This window comes from Anabrus simplex, chromosome 6, assembly GCF_040414725.1.
Source record: "Anabrus simplex isolate iqAnaSimp1 chromosome 6, ASM4041472v1, whole genome shotgun sequence".
Classification (NCBI taxonomy): domain Eukaryota; kingdom Metazoa; phylum Arthropoda; class Insecta; order Orthoptera; family Tettigoniidae; genus Anabrus; species Anabrus simplex.
In genome coordinates this window covers 92189889-92208990 of record NC_090270.1, presented here as the reverse complement: position 1 = coordinate 92208990, position 19102 = coordinate 92189889, and the positions used below count along the sequence as shown (strand labels likewise).

The 19102-nt window shown below is 36.7% G+C and overlaps 1 protein-coding gene across 10 annotated transcripts in view; it reads left to right on the top strand.

The window, feature by feature from the left end:
• Positions 1 to 19102, top strand: part of trol (terribly reduced optic lobes) — a 918151-nt gene that overhangs the window by 690982 nt on the left and 208067 nt on the right. For all 10 annotated transcript variants that reach the window (XM_067149795.2, XM_067149796.2, XM_067149794.2 and 7 more), the window contains 3 exons: positions 3895 to 4021; positions 5474 to 5626; positions 6802 to 7065. In XM_067149795.2, the coding sequence (XP_067005896.2) occupies positions 3895 to 4021; positions 5474 to 5626; positions 6802 to 7065 (544 nt within the window). The remainder of the gene's footprint in view (positions 1 to 3894; positions 4022 to 5473; positions 5627 to 6801; positions 7066 to 19102) is intronic.

Here is a 19102-nt window from a genome sequence, read left to right as displayed (position 1 = left end):
AAGCTATTATTGTTAATGTTTCAGCATTTTCTGGCTTAAGATTTCTTCGTCTGTCACTCACAATTACAGAGTATTTAGGGAAAGATCTTTCAGCATCAAGATTAGATGAAGTGATCCAGATTAATTTTAATACTGGCACAGAAAACTCTGGATGTTCAGATTTAATTGTGTGCATTAATTTCAACAGATTACACCCACTATGTTCTGGAATATCTTGCTGATCCCTTACCACTCCTTCAGAATAAAGTAGCCTTCCAGGAATTCAGCCTCACTTAATTCCTTCAGAAAAGCAGTTTATTGTGGTATACTATAAGAGAAGAATTATATCTTGTCCTTATTATGTTCCAAGGGTTGACAAGGAAATCTCATCCTTCTAGTAAAGATTTTGCTGCATCTTTGGCAAGAAGTTCCATCATTTTGCAGATACATAATTGCACTGTTTTTCTGGACATTGACATTTGCTTCCCATGTTTCAGTGGTGACAATGTTGTATGGTATTCAGTTCTTCAGAATAAACTCCAGATGACAGCAAGTCTAGCTTCTTGAGCAAATCACTTAATTTAGCAAGTTTGGAGATGAGATATGTCTTTGTTTTCTTCTATTTAGGAAGCTTACTTGCATTTCAAATACAAGATTATTTACTCATCTAATTCACTTTGAAGGAAAGGATCAATATCATTTATTTTATAGACCCAACATTGAATGTGAACGAGACCTTCATTAACAAACCCTGTAGAGTGTTGGCAGATTTGGTTGTATATTTTGCACTGTCTGTTACATACCTAATCACCTTGTTGAAATCCACACCGTATGTATGTAATGTGTCAACAATGGCTCTCAAATACAAATCAGCACTTGTGTTGTATAACACCACAGAAGCTACCAATATTATGGTAGATTCAGCAGACTGTTTCAGGATGGAGGACAGTATGTTAACATGCAGTGATTCATCTTGTCGGTTGTTTCATCAGGCAACACAACATTGTACTGATCCTTCACTATTTTTAATGTAGTTGCCTTTTCTGTAGGGCCTCTGTGTAGACTGTTGTGCATTTTCAATGAAATTTTTAAAAAATAAGCGGTTGTTTCCTTACTGATTATTAGATGATGTAGTAAACAGAAATGGCAGAGAAGAATGTGACGGACACCTCACATCATGTTGGTGATCGACCCATTCACTTGTACATTTATTTAACATGTGTAGCCAATTATAGATGCGTATTTTTCCATTAGATTATGGGCCGCCCATCTGCATTGTACTTTGATAATGCACAATAACTTTCATGATGTCTTGCCACATCATATTTCTTACATTATTCAATGGATAAATGTTACATTTATATACATCAATTTTGCCGTAGCCTTACCAGAACTTTTAACTTACATGCAACCTCTAATGAGTTAATTCTAATAACTTTGCATATAATTGGATAATTTATCACTGTTAGGTTCTTTAGTCTGTCAAAGCTAATTTATGAATAATTTATTGATAACTCTGTTGTCATTTCTCCAACATGAATTGAGTGACAAACTTATCCGTTTTGTTCAGTTTTCATGTTTTCAGTCCTGTGCATGCTTATCTTGATGTAGTGACCTTTTCTTTTCATCTTTCCACCAACACAATGCATCAGTTTGTAAATTCCAACATTTTTTCCAGTCTGTACATTAATAGTAAGTTTGGCTTCATAAAACCTGCAGTTTGAAGTTCGTGTCATAACCTCTCTCTCCTTTGTTTAACTGAAGTGACAGATACACTCTCCTTTCCACAGGATAAGTCATGCCTGAAATAGTGACCAAAACTGAATGTAGGAACATAATGGTGCCAACCCAAGATCACAGGCCACAAACTGAATAAAGTTATCACAGTTTAAGGAATTTTAATTTATTTGTGACGTTGAACTCACTTACAATGTACGTGGGGATTTCCACCACACAAGCCAGTACAGCTGGGGAATTATACAAGTCGACCTTCATAAATTAAAGTTTTTAAATTTTATACTGGGGTCTCTTAATAGGTTAACCTTGTAAGAAGTTTTAATTTCTTGTGTTGTTTGTTTGTTTGTTTGTTTGTTTGTTTCTTTTATACAAAATGTAATTGGAAATGAACAACATGGATTTCGAAAGGGCCGCTCATGTGCTGATGCTTACTTTACCTTGAAAATCTTAGTCGAAAAACGCAGGGAATTTAATTTGGAAACTCACATAGCATTTGTTGATTTTAAGAAAGCCTTTGACCTAGTTAACAGGAACAGACTTCTTAATATCTTAGTAGAAGATAATGTCCCACAACAGTCAATAGATAACGTATACAACATGTACAGTGACAACCTTATTGCAGTTAAGTTAGGTAATCATCACACTGAATAGGAACCGATCAGCAGAGGTGTGAGGCACGGTTGTGGATTTTCTCCTTTGTTGTTCATAATCTATATGAACAACATAATACAGGAATGGAGGCATGAAAGGCATGGATCAATCCCAGTCAGCAGATATCTCCCACATCTAGATGCCATACTCTTTGCTGATGATGTTGCATTGGTAGCATCATCAGAAGATGATCTTCAGTGGTCATTATTTAATCTCCAGAAAGTCTCTTCAAAATTCAACATGATCATTTCACCACAAAAGAGCAAAATAATGGCCTTTAAGGGGAAGGACCCTATCTTGAGTAAAATCTGTTTAGATAATAAAATTTTGGAAAGAGTCAACAAATTCAATTATCTGGGATACAATTTATCTCACCAAGGGGAAATTGATATCTCTGCAAAAATAACCAAATTTACCAGAACAACAGGAATCATAAATCACATCATGAAGCCATCTCTTGTCCAAAAACACACTTGCTATGGCAGTGAGGCATGGACAATAAGAACTCAAGACATTTCCAGAATTACAGCACATGAAATGACATTCATGCGCAGAACAGCAGGCTATACGACATGGGATCGTATAAGAAATGAAGATGTGCTTAAGGGACTGAATGTGAAATCAGTAATCAATTACATCTATGATTACCAAGAAAACTGGAAACATCATGTTCAAAGGATGGAATCTGGAAGACTACCCAAGGAGATCCTACGCTATCAGCCAAGAGGACAGAGATCTATAGGACGTCCAATGAAGTGATGGAAAGAAAATGCAAGACCGTAACGGGCCACATGGCCCAGTACTTGGAAGGATGATGATGATGATTATGACATAACCTCTCCTGCCTAAAGGCCAACCTCACCTTCCCGAGATGAAAAAACCTGTTCGCATAGATGAGACCCTGTCGACAGAGTCACGGCTGTATAACTGTTACATCCATTATGGAGGAAATGCTGTAATTTCAGCTAGTCCATTAGCTGAGAGGTGGCAGCCCCACCAATTGTCTTACTTCCTTCAGGCTAGCAACCCGTCGGAAGGACATTTGATTGCTTTCAAGTCTTGCAAAAAGAAAAATGCAAGACCGTAACGGGACACATGGCCCAATACTTGGAAGGAAGATGATGATAATGATGATGATGATGGTGATGAAATTTTAGGCTATGTATTTAAGATGACTTGTTTAATGTACTGATAAAAAACATTGTCTTATATTTGGGGCAATATGGTATTCACACACACACACACACAATCTCCCTTTTCTCTCTCTCTCTCTCTCTTTCTCTCTCTCTCTCTCTCTCTCTCTCTCTCTCTCTCTCTCTCTCTACTTCATGCCCGACAATTCAGAAAATTGGGATCTAAAACAGGATTCAGAGAATAAAGAACAAAACACTCAGCAGCATTCAGTCTATAAAAATCAACCGATGTCTTTCATTTATAACATTGAAATAACTGTAGTCACTTTATAATGTTTCACAACAGAGTTGCGTTAAACTTCCTTGGGTTAATTTTTATGGATTATTCCTACAGCAACAGACAGCATGTGATCCGAGAAGGATTTGACTTGAATGTGGCGCAGAATGAGATTGGTTACAACTTTGGAGGAGGTGATCAAAGGCTATTCTGGTCTCTGCCACCTCAGTTCACTGGCAACAAGGTAGGTGGCTTTAATGTTTTACTGTAGTCATTTAACTCATTATTGATGTACTTCTTTACATAGTTATTTATTTATTTAAATAATTAATTACATTAATTCTCATTTAACTAAACAGCACTGGAAATCGATGCCCGATACTATTCTAGAAGGCTCTTAAAACCATTTTATTATTTCTTGAGTATCTTTTTTTTATTTTTTATTTTGTAAATGATCTTGGAGAAAAGGCAAGTAGATGTGAAAAGCTACTTAGTTGGGCAAGCAAGGATGCAGAAGATTCACATGTAAGTGATAGAATACAGTATTCAGAACACCGAAGACAGGATTGAGCAAATTCATTATACAGAATAGGTAGTTGGAGCTGGAGGCTTGCATTCAGGAGATGGGAGATTATAACTCCACTGTGTGCAGCCTCAAAGATGGTTCTCTGTGGTTTCTCCTTTTCACACCAGCCACATGCTGGGATTTTTGCAATGTTTCCAGTTTTGCTGAAAACCTATCTGTGTTAGTGTGTCATTAAACAAGTAGCTCAATAACCAAACAAACAAAAAAATGTAGGAAGCAGAATAGGAGCACAAACAAAGAATAAATGCAGTGACAGATGAGCATTGACAAGAGGAAGCAACAGAAAGGCATCCTCATAGAAGTCAGTGTATGTATATCCAACCCTTGTCCCGTTTCTCTGTGGGATCGAGTATGAAGTGAGATGAATCTTCATAGCAAGTTTTTACAACAGGATGCTCTTCTTGATGTCACCCTCATCAGGGGAGTTATGAGTTGAATGAATGACATGATACATGATAGTAGGAAGGAAAAGAGTGAAACCTGGTGCCAGCACATAACCTATTCTATCGAATAGCACCAAGCAGTCTGCTCAGGGCTTTACGCCCCCATCTGACAGATGAATTTCCATCAGAAGCGGCATATGCCTCATTCCGTATGAACATTACAGAGAGGTATGAAATTTCATCCAGGCTTTTGGCACACAGTCTAGAAATTAGAAACTGTATACCCACCAACTCCCCTACCCTGCCAGCTAACATTCTGATGGTGAAATTTTTTTCTGCCAATGGGTCTCAAACTGACTAACCATGGTGTCACACCCTATAGACTTCACACCTTAATGATCATAGCCACTAGGTGGGCCCTCGTAGATGTTGGCATGCAGTATATCATCTCGAAATTTGGATTGGTAACAAGAATTTCAGAATCCTTAGAAAACTCTTGACTATATGTTTTACCTATAGCTCCTAGTTAATGTGTTGAATGTGCAAGCTATATTTTAGCTGCATATTAAGAAAATAATGCCAATGAAGAGATTTGTAAAGAAACAACAACAGTTGGAAAATTATTTGTTCTTAGAATTTTATGGCTTTGAATGGGCAAGTTTGGATCATTTTCTTATTTCTGATGTTGCTAGTATTTTAATTGAGATTGTGCTATTCTTTATTTCAGGTTGCTTCTTATGGAGGTAATTTGGCTATAACTCAGCGATATACGGCACGAGCAGGTAGTGTACGCAGTGATGATACTGACATTGTCATTCTTGGTAATGGAATTTCTATTTATTGGACTGGTTCTCTGGACTGGCAACCAAATAAACCAATGGTGAGTAGCTAAACTTCGGGTATTACCAGTTTCATTTCCTAGCAGATAATCAGTTTTGAAATAATGTATAAATTCTTTGGTTTTAAATGTTCACCTAAGAGCAGTTACTATACTAAGAATGGAATATCCTCTTTAGGCCATAAATAATGAAAGTTACACTGTACATTTATATTTGAAAATCTGTGTTTAAAGTTTTCAGTATTTTCAAAATACACAAATATATAGTTCCCTTTTTTGTGTAACAGATCTTCAGTACAGTATATAATTAGGAAATATACATTAAAGCATAGACTTAACAACCTGATGGTAAGTTTTGACATTCCTTGTCCAATTATAAATGGAATAGTAATTATCATCAGTTATACCTTTGCTCCACTAAACAATTTGATGCATTTTATGTTTTGCCCGCATGCCCAATATTTTACTTGTCTTATTCCTTTTCCCATTAGATACTACTTCAGTTGCTGAAGAGATGCTGATCAATTTTTTCACTATTTTCTTATTGATGAGCTTGCATTTTTCCTTTTGTTACAACATTATCACTGCATTTTGTTCCTGTGATCCATTCTAACACTTTTATTATCCTCCACCCCATGAAAAAGATGATCGGATTTTCTTTGTTGCCATTAGTTTCTTCTCTCTGCTTACTCATCATACAAATGACTTGCTACTTCACATCATTTTCCTTTGCAAATTTAGTAAGACACAAATTAAATGGCACTGTAAGACTCATTCGCTTACTCATCGTTTTCACTTTTCTTTAACTTTGGCCTTATAAGCCTTACAAGTAACTTTATAATCACACTGCAGTCACAAATAATCTTATTCAAGTTGTCACTTTTGGCTTCTGCACTGCTCACATTCTTATTAGGAATAGAGTGGGATTCAGTTTCCTTGTAATCAATGATCATACACTTATATCTCTTTATATAACTAGTTTCCTTCATTTTAGAAGGTGAAATTTTGAATAAAGATATATATTTTTAAGAGATTGAGAAGTAAAGTTAGGTATTATTTGTACTCTTATGTATTTTATTAATTCAGTCAGTAGTTTGTCCCCCCGTGATGGTTAATTTTGACTTTTGATCGTTTATTAACTGAATGTCTTTTCTTTCAAAGTTTGTCAGAAAACTTTATCTTTGTGCATTCCTACATCTCTCATTTATGTATTACAGACATACTCCGTTCCTCTGCGTGAGTCAGAATGGCAGCGACTTGTGCAGACTGGTCCTCGCACTGCATCACGTGCTGATATGTTGACTGTGTTGTCAAACGTTGAAGCCATCCTTATTCGTGCCCATCATGCCACACAGACTCTGCAATCATTCATTAGTGATGTGACTCTTGACACAGCAGTGGAACAGTACACAGGACAAGGCATTGTAACTAGTGTGGAAGTGTGTCGATGTCCACCTGGCTATCGTGGCACCTCTTGTGAAGTAAGTAGAATATTTGTTTGCTGCTTACATATCTTTACAGATAGGTTCCATTTATTATGTTAAGGTAATAAATATTGCTGTTGTTCTGAACTGTATTTAAATTTGGTGTTTTGCAGTGGAGTGTCTGTTAATTTTGCCTACATATTTCTCTTGAATACATATGCTCCCATATTGAAAATACACTTGCGAGATGTTCTCTCTCCAAACAAAACAGCAGCAGAAATCAAGCTTCTGAAATGAAGTTCATATGTAATATGCTTCAGAAGAGAAATACAGGGGAAGTGAGGAAAATTGAGAGGTCATGCCTTAGAAAGTATGCACACTTTAAAAGGATGGAAGAAAGTACTTCAAGAAATCAATAGCAGGAGAGAGTTGTGTTGGAAAGCCCCAGATGAATTCAATATATCAAATAAGGTGGGATCTGGAGGAGAGAAGGCTAAACTGAAAGGAGATCCTTGGACAAAAGGATGTAATAAAAGCTTGCACTTAGTACCTGGGCAAGTGGGGCTGGAGAATGATGATGACAATATCTGAATACATGCATATTACCTGTTTCATGAATCATTGCTGGTGGAAACTTGCAGAAACATTCTTGTTTACTTAGTTGCTTTTGCTAAGAGGAGGTTCTGCATTTTGTAATTGCTCTAAGGCGAGGTGGTGGAGGACATATTGTCTCATTTGCAAGCTGTGTACGAGAGAGGCCATGTGAGTCCAATATACGTATTACAAACTGTATTTGGGTTGCTGGTACTGTCTCACACAGGCAACAAACATATGCCAATAGTCATCTTTTAAATTTTGCAGATGTAAGTATGACACAACTCAGTGAGCTTTACTTAACACTGTCAACACCATATATTTTGCCATGTACATAAAAAGAGCACTCTGCATCTCAAAATTTTCACCAAATCAACTTGTATACCAGCTAGTAGGAGCATCTTCCTTCATAAATGATCTGATAACAACTTATAATCTGATACCGACCCTAGCTACCAAAAGGTTCCTGGATGAACGATGCCAGAAAACTGCAGAAATAGACATAGAATTCTTTAATACTTCCACCATGAACAACAATGAATGGAAAGCAGCAAATTTGAGCTACATCACCTCTACACGAGAGGAGTAATTCATGGCTTTCGTCACCCGCCACCGTATTTTATAATAAGAAAGGTTTTCTCCAGGTATCTAGTGACTGTGTCTGTGAAATCTGCAACTCATGATGTTCCCTATATCACCTGTATGACTGCACACAAAGAACACTACCTTTTTCTTATTATGCAAAATATGAAATCTTGTAATTTCTATATACTCATATCATATGTACATATTGTTTCATATTAAATACTGTTATTTTTCCATGTTGTAATTCACTGTGCATTAATCAAGGGAGACACCATCTCTGAGGGACATTTTACAGTCTCAAGGCAGGAAAGAGATATAAAACATACTGATATTTTGTAAAGGAAAGAAGGAGAAAGGTTTAATGTTTCTTGTCAATAAAGAGCAACAAAGGCTGTGGATAAAGCAAGAGGACCTAAATAGTGCCCGAGCATGTGACAAGGCCAAAAAGGAATGGAACATAAGGTAAAATTCTGGGGAAGCAACATCCATATCCTAAGGGAATTGATCTTGATGAATTTGACAAGTTTGATTTGCAGATCATTCTCAGAATTTCATGAAGAAGAAAATGAGGGAGTTTTAATTGTCTATAAGCCAATGCAGGGAAGGAGAAAATCAGTTAATTGATTAAAGGGATTGAGTTTTCGAGCTTCAGGGATTCTTCACTACTCTCATTTTTAAAACAGTCTATAGGAAAAGTTATTGATAATCATATTTTGTACATTGTATGATATTACACATTTTTTCATAATGACTTTATTAGCAGCGAATAACCATAGCAGTACCAGAAAGAAGAGAATTAATGAATGTTCTGTGCTTGTTGACTGTCTTGACAAATAGAGCTCTTTCTTACCTTTGCTCTACTTCTTGCCCCATTCCTACAGGTTCTCACTCCTAACACATTCACATCCACAATGAAATGCCGTGACTTTCATTGTCTTGCTACTTCTGCCAGCATCTCAGCCTGCACGAAGCAGAGAGGATGATTACCTCAGTGTACTTCCTCTTAAAACAAAAATCACCACCACCACCACCACTCCATCAAAATGACAATAAATGATGAAATGTGTTTACACACACACACACACACACACATACATACATACATACATCATTATCATCAGTGTCCCACTCTAGTCACCCGGGTATGGTTAACAAGCCTCCTCCACTTCTTTCTGTCCTTCCACATTTCCTGCTCCATTACTTCCACCACATCCAATCCAGCTTCTCTAATGTCCTTCCAAATCGGATCCATCCACCTTCTTCTCAGTCTTCCAACTGGTCTCTTCCCCTTAACTTCTCTTTTCAATTACCTTCTTGCTACCTGTTCCTTTCCCATTCTTTTTACTTGTCCGAACCATCTCAATCTTCCTTCTGTATTTTCTGTACTAATGGTTCTATATTTAGCTCTTCTCTGATTTTAATATTTTGAATTCTATCTCTTCTTGTCTTTTTAACTGATATTCTTAAAAATTATTAGCCTATGTGATAATAGGGTTATACCTCTATAATTTTCACATTTCTTCCTATTTCCCATTTTTTTGAACAGTGGTACAATGCTTCCTTGTTGCCAATCTTCAGGTAATCTTTGTCCTTCCATGTGGCATTGAGGGCTTGGTATAGCCACTGTAGTCCAATGCTTCCTGCTGCCTTAATCACATCTGCATTGAATTCGTCTTTTCCACTTGCTTTAACTTTGGTCATTGCTTTCACTGACCTTTCAAGTTCCAACCATGTTATCGGGTTCTCTTCCTTTTCTCCATCTGTTATTTCCATTTTCTTATCTCCTTTCTCTGAGCAGTCATCCTCATTATAAATTTTTTTCAAAAAATCTCTGCCATCACCTTCTGAAGAGCCTTTTCGTTATGTACTATGGATCCATCTTCTCTCTCTAATGCCTTGATTTTTTTCGTGATTTATTCTTTCTGATTTTATTAGGCCAATTTCAGGCTTCGCATGTTTGCATTTATACAAGTTTATTTATTTATTTATTTATTTATTTATTTATTTATTTATTTATTTATTTATTTATTTATTTATTTATTTATTTATTTATTTATTTATTTATTTATTTATTTATTTATTTATTTATTTATTTATTTATTTATTTATTTATTTATTTATTTATTTATTTATTTATTTATTTATTTATTTATTTATTTATTTATTTATTTATTTATTTATTTATTTATTTATTTATTTATTTATTTATTTATTTATTTATTTTATTTATTTATTTATTTATTTATTTATTTCGAAGTTAAGGCTCACGGCCCTCTCTTACACTTAACCACATATCTAATAAACTTTATAAAACAGTATAATGAAATAATTTAACAAAATATAAATCCTAACCTCATTCATTCTTCCATTCATACTGCCATTCATACAAGCTGGTTATACATTTAATAGGTAATCTCGGCAAGACCGCTTGAAAGAAGCTAAGGAAGTGCAATTCCTAACACTAACTGGAAGGGAATTCCATAGCCTTGCACCAGACACTTGAAAGGATCGGTTAAATGAAGATGAGCGATGCACAGGAATTGAGAGTGTCGTAGTCGATCGTGTGTTGTGTTCATGAGAGGAGGAGAGTAAATTAAACTTTGAGGATAAATACTGGGGTTTAGATTCATTCAGCAGACGAAATACGAGAGTAGCAACATGAAGATGTTGTAGTTCATCGATTTTTAACCAGGAGAGAAGTTCATAATAGGGGGAGATATGAGTTGAAAATTTAATTGAAAATATAAACCTAATGCATGAGTTCATTGCCCTCTGTAATTTTAGTGTCTGTTCCATGGTGGCATCTATCATTACAATATCACAATAATTAAGTATGGGAAATATGAGGGTCTGGATAAGTTTAATTTTCAAGCTTAGTGGAAGAAGTGATTGGCGAGTTTTGAGAGGGTGAAGTGACGAGTGAATTTTCCTACAGATGCTTGTTATGTGCTCACTCCAATCTAGTGTGTCACTTATGATAATTCCAAGATTTTTTACCGACTTCTGAAATGGTATAGCTACACCACAAAGCAAAAGTGAAGGCAATAATTTCTTATTAAGGATATTTAACTGCCTTTGTTGCCCTATTATAATAGCTTGTGTCTTTTTAGGATTAATTAATAAACAATTCTTATTAGAATAGGAGCTAATCAGATTTAAAATGGAATTCATCTGATGAATTCCAAACTCAATATCAATAGCTTTACAGTGATAATATATTTGTAGATCATCTGCATATAAATGATACTTACAGTTACTGAACTGAGAAGATATATCATTGATATATAGAGTAAACAGAAGAGGTCCAAGCACGGATCCCTGTGGGACACCTGTTTGCTTCATCTTCCAGTCTGTGGTAGTGCCGTTTATGACAACACGTTGTTGTCGATTGGAGAGGTACGAAGCAAAGAGCTGAATAGCAGAGGGACTCAGATTAAATCTTTGTAGTTTCGCTAATAATATGTGAATATTTACTGTGTCAAACGCACTACTGAAGTCAAGTAGAATAAGTATAGTCACTTTCCGCTCATCTATAGCTCGTCTAATGTCGTCTGTAATTCTTAGCAGTGCCGTCCCTGTGCTATGTCCTTTCTTGAAACCAGATTGGAAGGGGTCACGCAGAGAATATTTTTCCAGATATTGTTCAAGTTGGCTATAGATCAATTTTTCTAGAGCTTTAGACATATATATGAAACTTACCACCTAAACAAATTGAGATTTACGCATAATAACGTCTAGATTATACTTAATAATGCCCACAAATTTCATTGTTATAAACCTTATGTATGCGATTTTATAAATTTTTAAACGTAGCGATCGGTGTTTACATAGGGCAGACTTTTAACTTCGCATACCTTTACTTTTTTCTAAATTCTGCGAATTGTGGTAACTTTTATTAGTAATGTTAATATATTGTTTACAAGAAGGACAAATGTACACTTTGTGAAAAAAAAAAAATGTGTAGGTTGCGTAATGTCTGCGTAATATATTTAAAAGCGATCGTCGCGTGTTTACTTGACAGCGTCGCGGGATTACACACGTGAGAGGCTAATAAATCTTTAACTCCGCATCAAATACGATCACTGAATGATAAAATGTATGTTTAATATCGTAGCAAGTAATAATAAATAAGGGGGGTGATGGCGCAGCAGTCAAACTACTTGCAACCATCAAGACGGACTGGGTTTGAGTCCCGATTAATGCATCTTTGAATTTCGACGTGAAAGTCACGTCCGGTGGTTCGGATTTCACGTAAAATATGAGATTCCGTCGCTTATGCTAGTGTGATTATCGGTTACGTAAAACTACAAGCTTCCTTCCTCCAAATAATAATAATAATAATAATAATAATAATAATAATAATAATAATAATAATAACTAGCGGACCCGACAGACATCGTTCTGTCAAAAATAAATGACAATGGAATGAACTTAAATTGAGTCTGTACTGCATGCAAAAATCACAATAATGCAAATGACGAATCATCAACATCAAATGAGTTAATGTTCTACTGCTACTAAAAGTTAGTAACAAACTATTGGAAAAACATGTTTTCATTACCTGCAATATTAATATCTTTATTGTGAATAAGGAAATGCTCAAATAGGTCACAGAATATCACTACCCAGAAATAACCCTGATTGACTGTGACGTAGATGGGAACTGTTCAGCAGGTCATCAAATCCATCACAGATCCATAATTATCCCCCATTGCAAATCAAGTAATTTGATAAGTTGATGGCGTGAAGATAATGTGGCAAAACTTACTCCTCTTTCTTCGTAGGAAATAACTATCATAGAAAACACTGATTCCAATCAACACTATGAAGATATTTTTCATTGTAAAGCTTTAAGGTACACAATATTTTTTGTTTGATTACCTGGCGCGTAAACAAACATAGTTGATGGTTTTTCAACACGGGTACAGGCAACATACAATTGGCCATGCGAGAAACATGGGTTTTCAAGATTAATGCCGCAAACACTCAATGACTGCCCCTGGGATTTATTTATGGTCATAGCAAAAGCGAGCCGCACTGGAAACTGCAGTCGTTTAAATTCAAATGGTATGTCAGTCGGAATCATAGGGATGCGTGGTATCAAAACGTCTTCTCCTTTATTCTTCCCCGTTAGAATGGTTGCTTCGATCACGTTGTTCAGTAATGTTTTCACCGCTAGCGGTGTGCCATTACAAAGACGCGGTTGGTTGATATTTTGCAACATTATGACCACTGATCTGACATTTAATTGAAGAATGTGAGGTGGCAATCCTGGCAAATCCAGCGAGTTCAAAAATTCTAGTGGATAGTTGAAGACATCATCTTGGTTAGTAGCGGAATCAACTGATTTGTATCTCCTCAATTCACCAACAATTTCATTTTGAATTTTGAAATTTAATTCATTTACATCCATGTTTTTGGCAGTCAATATAGCTCATTCGCTCAACCAAATTTGATCTGTGTAATTGTGAGCAATGTTTGGGAACACCTCTTGAATGAGTACGGTTTTGGATTCAGTAAACCGACAAAAATTGTCAGGAAAAGTAATGCAGCCAGTCAGAACGTCTGAAGGGAATTTGCCATTACCAATGTCAATGAAAAAAAAAAAAAAAATTGAAATGGCGTATGGCTTTTAGTGCCGAGAGTGTCCGAGGACATGTTCGGCTCGACAGGTGCAGGTCCTTTGATTTGACGCCCGTAGGCGAACTGTGCGTCGTGATGAGGATGAAATGATGATGAAGACAACACATACACCCAGCCCCCCGTGCCAGCGAAATTAACCAATAATGGTTAAAATTCCCGACCCTGCCGGGAATCAAACCCGGGACCCCTGTGACCAAAGGTCAGCACGCTAACCACTTAGCCATGGAGCCGGACACCAGTGTCAAGTAGTTGTTTTGAAATTCTCTCCAGATGGATCATTTTGCAACTCAACATGCATATTCTGGCTTAAATTTAGTATATTGACGTGTTTCTACAAAACTGATGACTTTAGACAGGCATTAAGTTCATCAGCTGGCGTTGACCATGGAATCACTGGCAATGTTTGACGAAAATCTCCTGCTAACAAAATCATCGCTCCACCAAATCGGTTTTGATTATTCCACAGATCTTGCATGGTTCGGTCTAATGCCTCCAAAGACTTTTTATGTGCCATGATGCATTCATCGCACACTGTCAATTTACATTGTTGCAAAACCTTTGCCATTGCAGAGTTCTTCGATATGTTGCAGGTCGGAGTTTCGTTGCTTTGCATATTCAAACAGAAATTTTAGCAATTTTAGCAAATTTTAGCTTCCAACAATGTAGCTGCAATGCCTGATAAAGCAAGTGCGAGTGCAATTTCATTGTGTGAGCGAATTGCTAATAAAATCAATGAAATTAAGAAAGTTTTTCCTGTACCACCGGGAGCGTCCAAGAAGTAAATCCCTCCAGTTCCATCATTTACAACTTTCATTAGAGTATCAAATACATACTTTTATTGTTGGTTCAACAGCGGAAGATTTATTCAAACTGATTCTCTTAAAGCACCAAGATCGTACAGTTTTTCGCGTTGCAACTCTTGATTAAAAGCATTGTGCATCGGGCGATTGGGCGCGGCCATGCATAATTGAGATAATATTTTGTTTGACATCATCAAGCACATGTTCTTAATTGATATCAACGCCTCATTGTACATTTCTTCACTGATTTGTAAATTTGTGCAGTCCGATTAGACTGAAAATTGGCTTGGCTTGCAGCATTTTGAGTTCTTCGACCGAAGTTGCTCCGCCCGCGTCTTATAGGTGGCATGAGTTTTGAAATGAGTATACTGTATATAGAAGCACGCACAAAATAAACCAATCAACCAAAGAAATCAATGAACTTGTTTGTTGAGAAGCGTTTAAAAACAATCAAGGTAGACAAAGGTCTCTAACTACGACACTGCATGCGACTGTCTGGAGAGTGTATGCGCGAAACCAAAACCCAAGGAGACATTCTTCCTGTCACAAACTGAGAACTAAGCGAGATAAGAACTTGGGGTTTGTTTTAGAAATAACTTCCTTATCTGAAGACCATTTGTTTCACTTTGACCCCCCCATGCAAATTCAATAGCAAAGAAGTTGGCCAGCGACTGACTTTTTCGTGCCTGCACATAAAAATCTCTGAACATGACTGAAAGGTAACACAAATAGTGAATGTTCTTATCATTTAAATTTAAAAACATACTTATCTACGTTGAGCTGAAATATTCCTTTACCAGCAGTGAAAAAATTACAAATCTAGTGAATATAAAATAGGAGTTATGACATGATAAGTTCTATGCAATGAAGATTTTACATTTGAGGTAACATTCCATTATATTAACATTTTCACACTCAGTTATTTTGTAAACCTTTTTTCTGTTAATGGCATCAAATGCGGCTTGAAATTTTGTACATAATCCGATATTCACCCATTTTAACCGATAACATTGAGATTTACGGACATTTGGCAAACGCGCTGGATTAGAGGAGGACAGCGCTAAGCGCAAACGTGGGAGAAGGAAAGAGAGACAAACAGTTTGAATGGAAAAAGAGAAATGGGGGTTTTACGGTTTTGCCTGGCATTTTTTCCAATTTTTCTCTTCGTAAAAACCTTACTTGGACTTCGACGAATATTTGAAAAAAAGAATTAGCCGAATTGGTCCAGCCGTTCCAGAGTTTTGCGCTTAGCAACATATTTAGCGATTCATTTTTATTTAAATATATAAATATAACTACAGATACTGGCACGGACATGTGGCCTAAGTAAAGTGTTTTTATGAATTCACACATTCACACATTTGTGTTTAGGAGGCAGTTACACTGCCCCCGTTGCCTTTCAAGGTTCTAGCAAGTGATATTCGCTCTCAGCTGAGACATCTGGTTATGTCCCATTGGGAGATGGAGTGGCAGGCCACTTGAAATTTTGTACATAATCCGATATTCACCCATTTTAACCGATAACATTGAGATGGAGTGGCAGGCCACTCCTCTTGCAAATAAGCTGAGAGCGATAAAAGGTACAATAAAGGTATGGCAGACTTCCCTTCGGGCTTCGCGGAGGGAAGCTGTGGTAATATGTCGTCTTCGGACCGGCCATAGTATCCTGACTCACTCCCATCTATTGAAAGGAGAACCCCCTCCGGTGTGTACTTGCGGTGATCATCTTACCGTGGTACACATCCTTACGGAGTGTGTGGACCTGGTCGATCTTCGCCGTAGTCTTAACCTCCCGATTACCATCTCCCTTATCCTGCGTGATGACGAGCAGTCAGCAGACCTCGTCATCCACTTTATGAGGGATAGTGGTCTGTTTTATCGTGTGTAATGTTGTGTTTTGTGCTAGTGTATTTTTGTCAATTGTGGTTTTATCCTATTGATTTCATTTTAGTTTGTGTTGTGCATTTTAATGTGTTATTTTAACGTCTAACGTAAATTATGTATATACATTTGTACTACCAGGTAATGCCTTATTCCTTTGTCTCCTATATTTTCTCTTATTTTATTAGAAAAGAAGGCATTGCAAATTAGATCCACTGCTGTTTCAATCCCATACTCATTTTCTCACCACCATTTTTTTTTTTTTTTAACTCTTGTCAGTGGATACATTTTAAAATTTTAAATATCCTATACCATGTCGTCCATCTCGTTCCATCAGGAACTGATGACCTTCGGTGTTAGGCCCCTTAAAACAACAAGCATCATCATCACACATTTGTTTAACACTAATAACAGTGAATGTAAAATGAACTAAAATATTTAAAAATATCTAGACATTCAACACTTACCGGTATTTAGCCTACAGTTTGAATGAAAGCTTGATCAAAAAAATGAAAAAACAATTTATGTTCATTCTGCTTCTGGTATAGACTCATCAAAATAAAATTTCTCACTAGTAAAATGAAGCACCGGTAATTTTCTTTCGATTTCACTTTTGTTTAAAAAGCACTAGTCTTTCATCAGTGGTTCACAAAACAGTTTAGCTTCATCGTTGCACTTGTGAAAATAGGTTACAAGGTGAACATCACCATCACTTTCAGTTATGGTACAAATATAATACTTGGAATGTTTCTTTCTGCTGTATTTTCCATGGACGAAGTCACCCACTTCAAAAGTTGTATCACGGGGTGGGTTTTTGTCATCTGCTTCGATCTTGTAGTCTGGATGTAGAGAGTGTGTGGTAGTTTCTGAATAATATTTTCTTGCCTGAATTATGTATTTTTTAATGGCCCCACATAGTGTTCCTGGTACTGCAGACATCGGCAAAGCGGCTTTTCAGAAGGGGTTTACTCCTTTCAACATCTTCAGAAGGAACAAATATAACAAATATAACATGATTTTACTAGTTTATCAAAACACTCTTGAACTGTGCCAAATTCTTGAATTCGAGATACATGATTTTCACCATCACTTTGCCACTGGTACCACTCAGTTTCATCTCCAGCAATAAAGTACACATGGCTCCATGCGACAGGGAACTCCCCGGCTGCCTACTCGCGAGAACGTCGTAAACATGCGATGTATTTTACTATCAGCTCTGTATGAATCCATTTGAAATTTTAAATGAATTATATAGCAGTTAGAAAGGGTGTACAGTATTGGCTTTGTATGCAAAATTTTATTCAAATTGAGCCGCACACTTTTTGTCTACAGAAACTTTTATACTTTTTTCGTCGCGTGTGTACACGGCGTGCAGCAATAAATTCATCGCCTTATTATTCCTTATATAAACTGTTAATAACCTAAATAAGTACTTTACTATGAAGAGAAAGAGCATTAGAATTAACATTTACCATGTATGTATGTTTAGTCCTCAGCCCGAAGGCTGGTTGGATCCTCAACAGTTCCGCCATCAGCTGTCATAGATAGCCTAGGCATCACTGAAGAGGCGTACTAGGGAAATGAGGAGTGAGGTAGTTTCCCGTTGCTTTCCTCACCGAGCCAGAAGTTGCTATTACACATCAGTCTGCCAAGCCCACTGAAATGCATGCACCAACTGACCCTATGAGCAATATTTTCACACCATTCATAGGAGGGACTGGCTGCAGAAGGAATGGCATTACTAGCATCACTCATACCTCAGTCACTTTCATTTTGTCAAAGCCAAGGATAAAGCTGAGACAGATCAATGAAAGTAACAAAATTGCTCTAGCCCATACCAGAAGACATAGTGCACTGTAAACACTAGGTCCCGCCAGCAAAGGCACACATTTACCATAATGATTTTGATACCTTTTCATCATAATAAACAGTAATTCCTAAAACATTGAGAAATATCAAATGAATTTAGGCTGCACATAAAGGTTCAATTAACCACACAATTAAAAATGGAAAGACATCAATAAATGAATACATATCATAAAATTAATCAAATTTAATGTTTTATCTATCATAAAAACCAATTGTTGAGTTTTATTTTAAACTTTACTTTTTTTCTTCTTGGGTTGCTATCTATTTTTTTTCCTACTTGTTTTACGTCGCACCGACACAGATAGGTCTTACGGCGACAATGGGACAGGAAAGGGCTAGGAGTGGGAAGGAAACGGCCGTGGCCTTAATTAAGGTACAGCCCCAGCATTTGCCTGGTGTGAAAATGGGAAACCACAGAATACCATCTTCAGGGCTGCCGACAGTGGGGTTCGAACCTACTGTCTCCCGAATACTGGATACTGGCCGCACTTAAGCGACTGCAACTATCGAGCTCGGTCTTCTTGGGTTGACAATTCTCTGGAATCAGCCATTACTCTGTGTAATAGTTTCTGATTTCCTCGACAATCTTTCTCAATTTTGTTAGTAAACACTCCCAAACATTTCTCCTTTTCAGCCTTGATACTCCTCTTTACTTGTAATTTCAATCTTTTCTATTCCACATGTAACCTTTCTATCTTATTCTCATCCCTCTGATACATCTT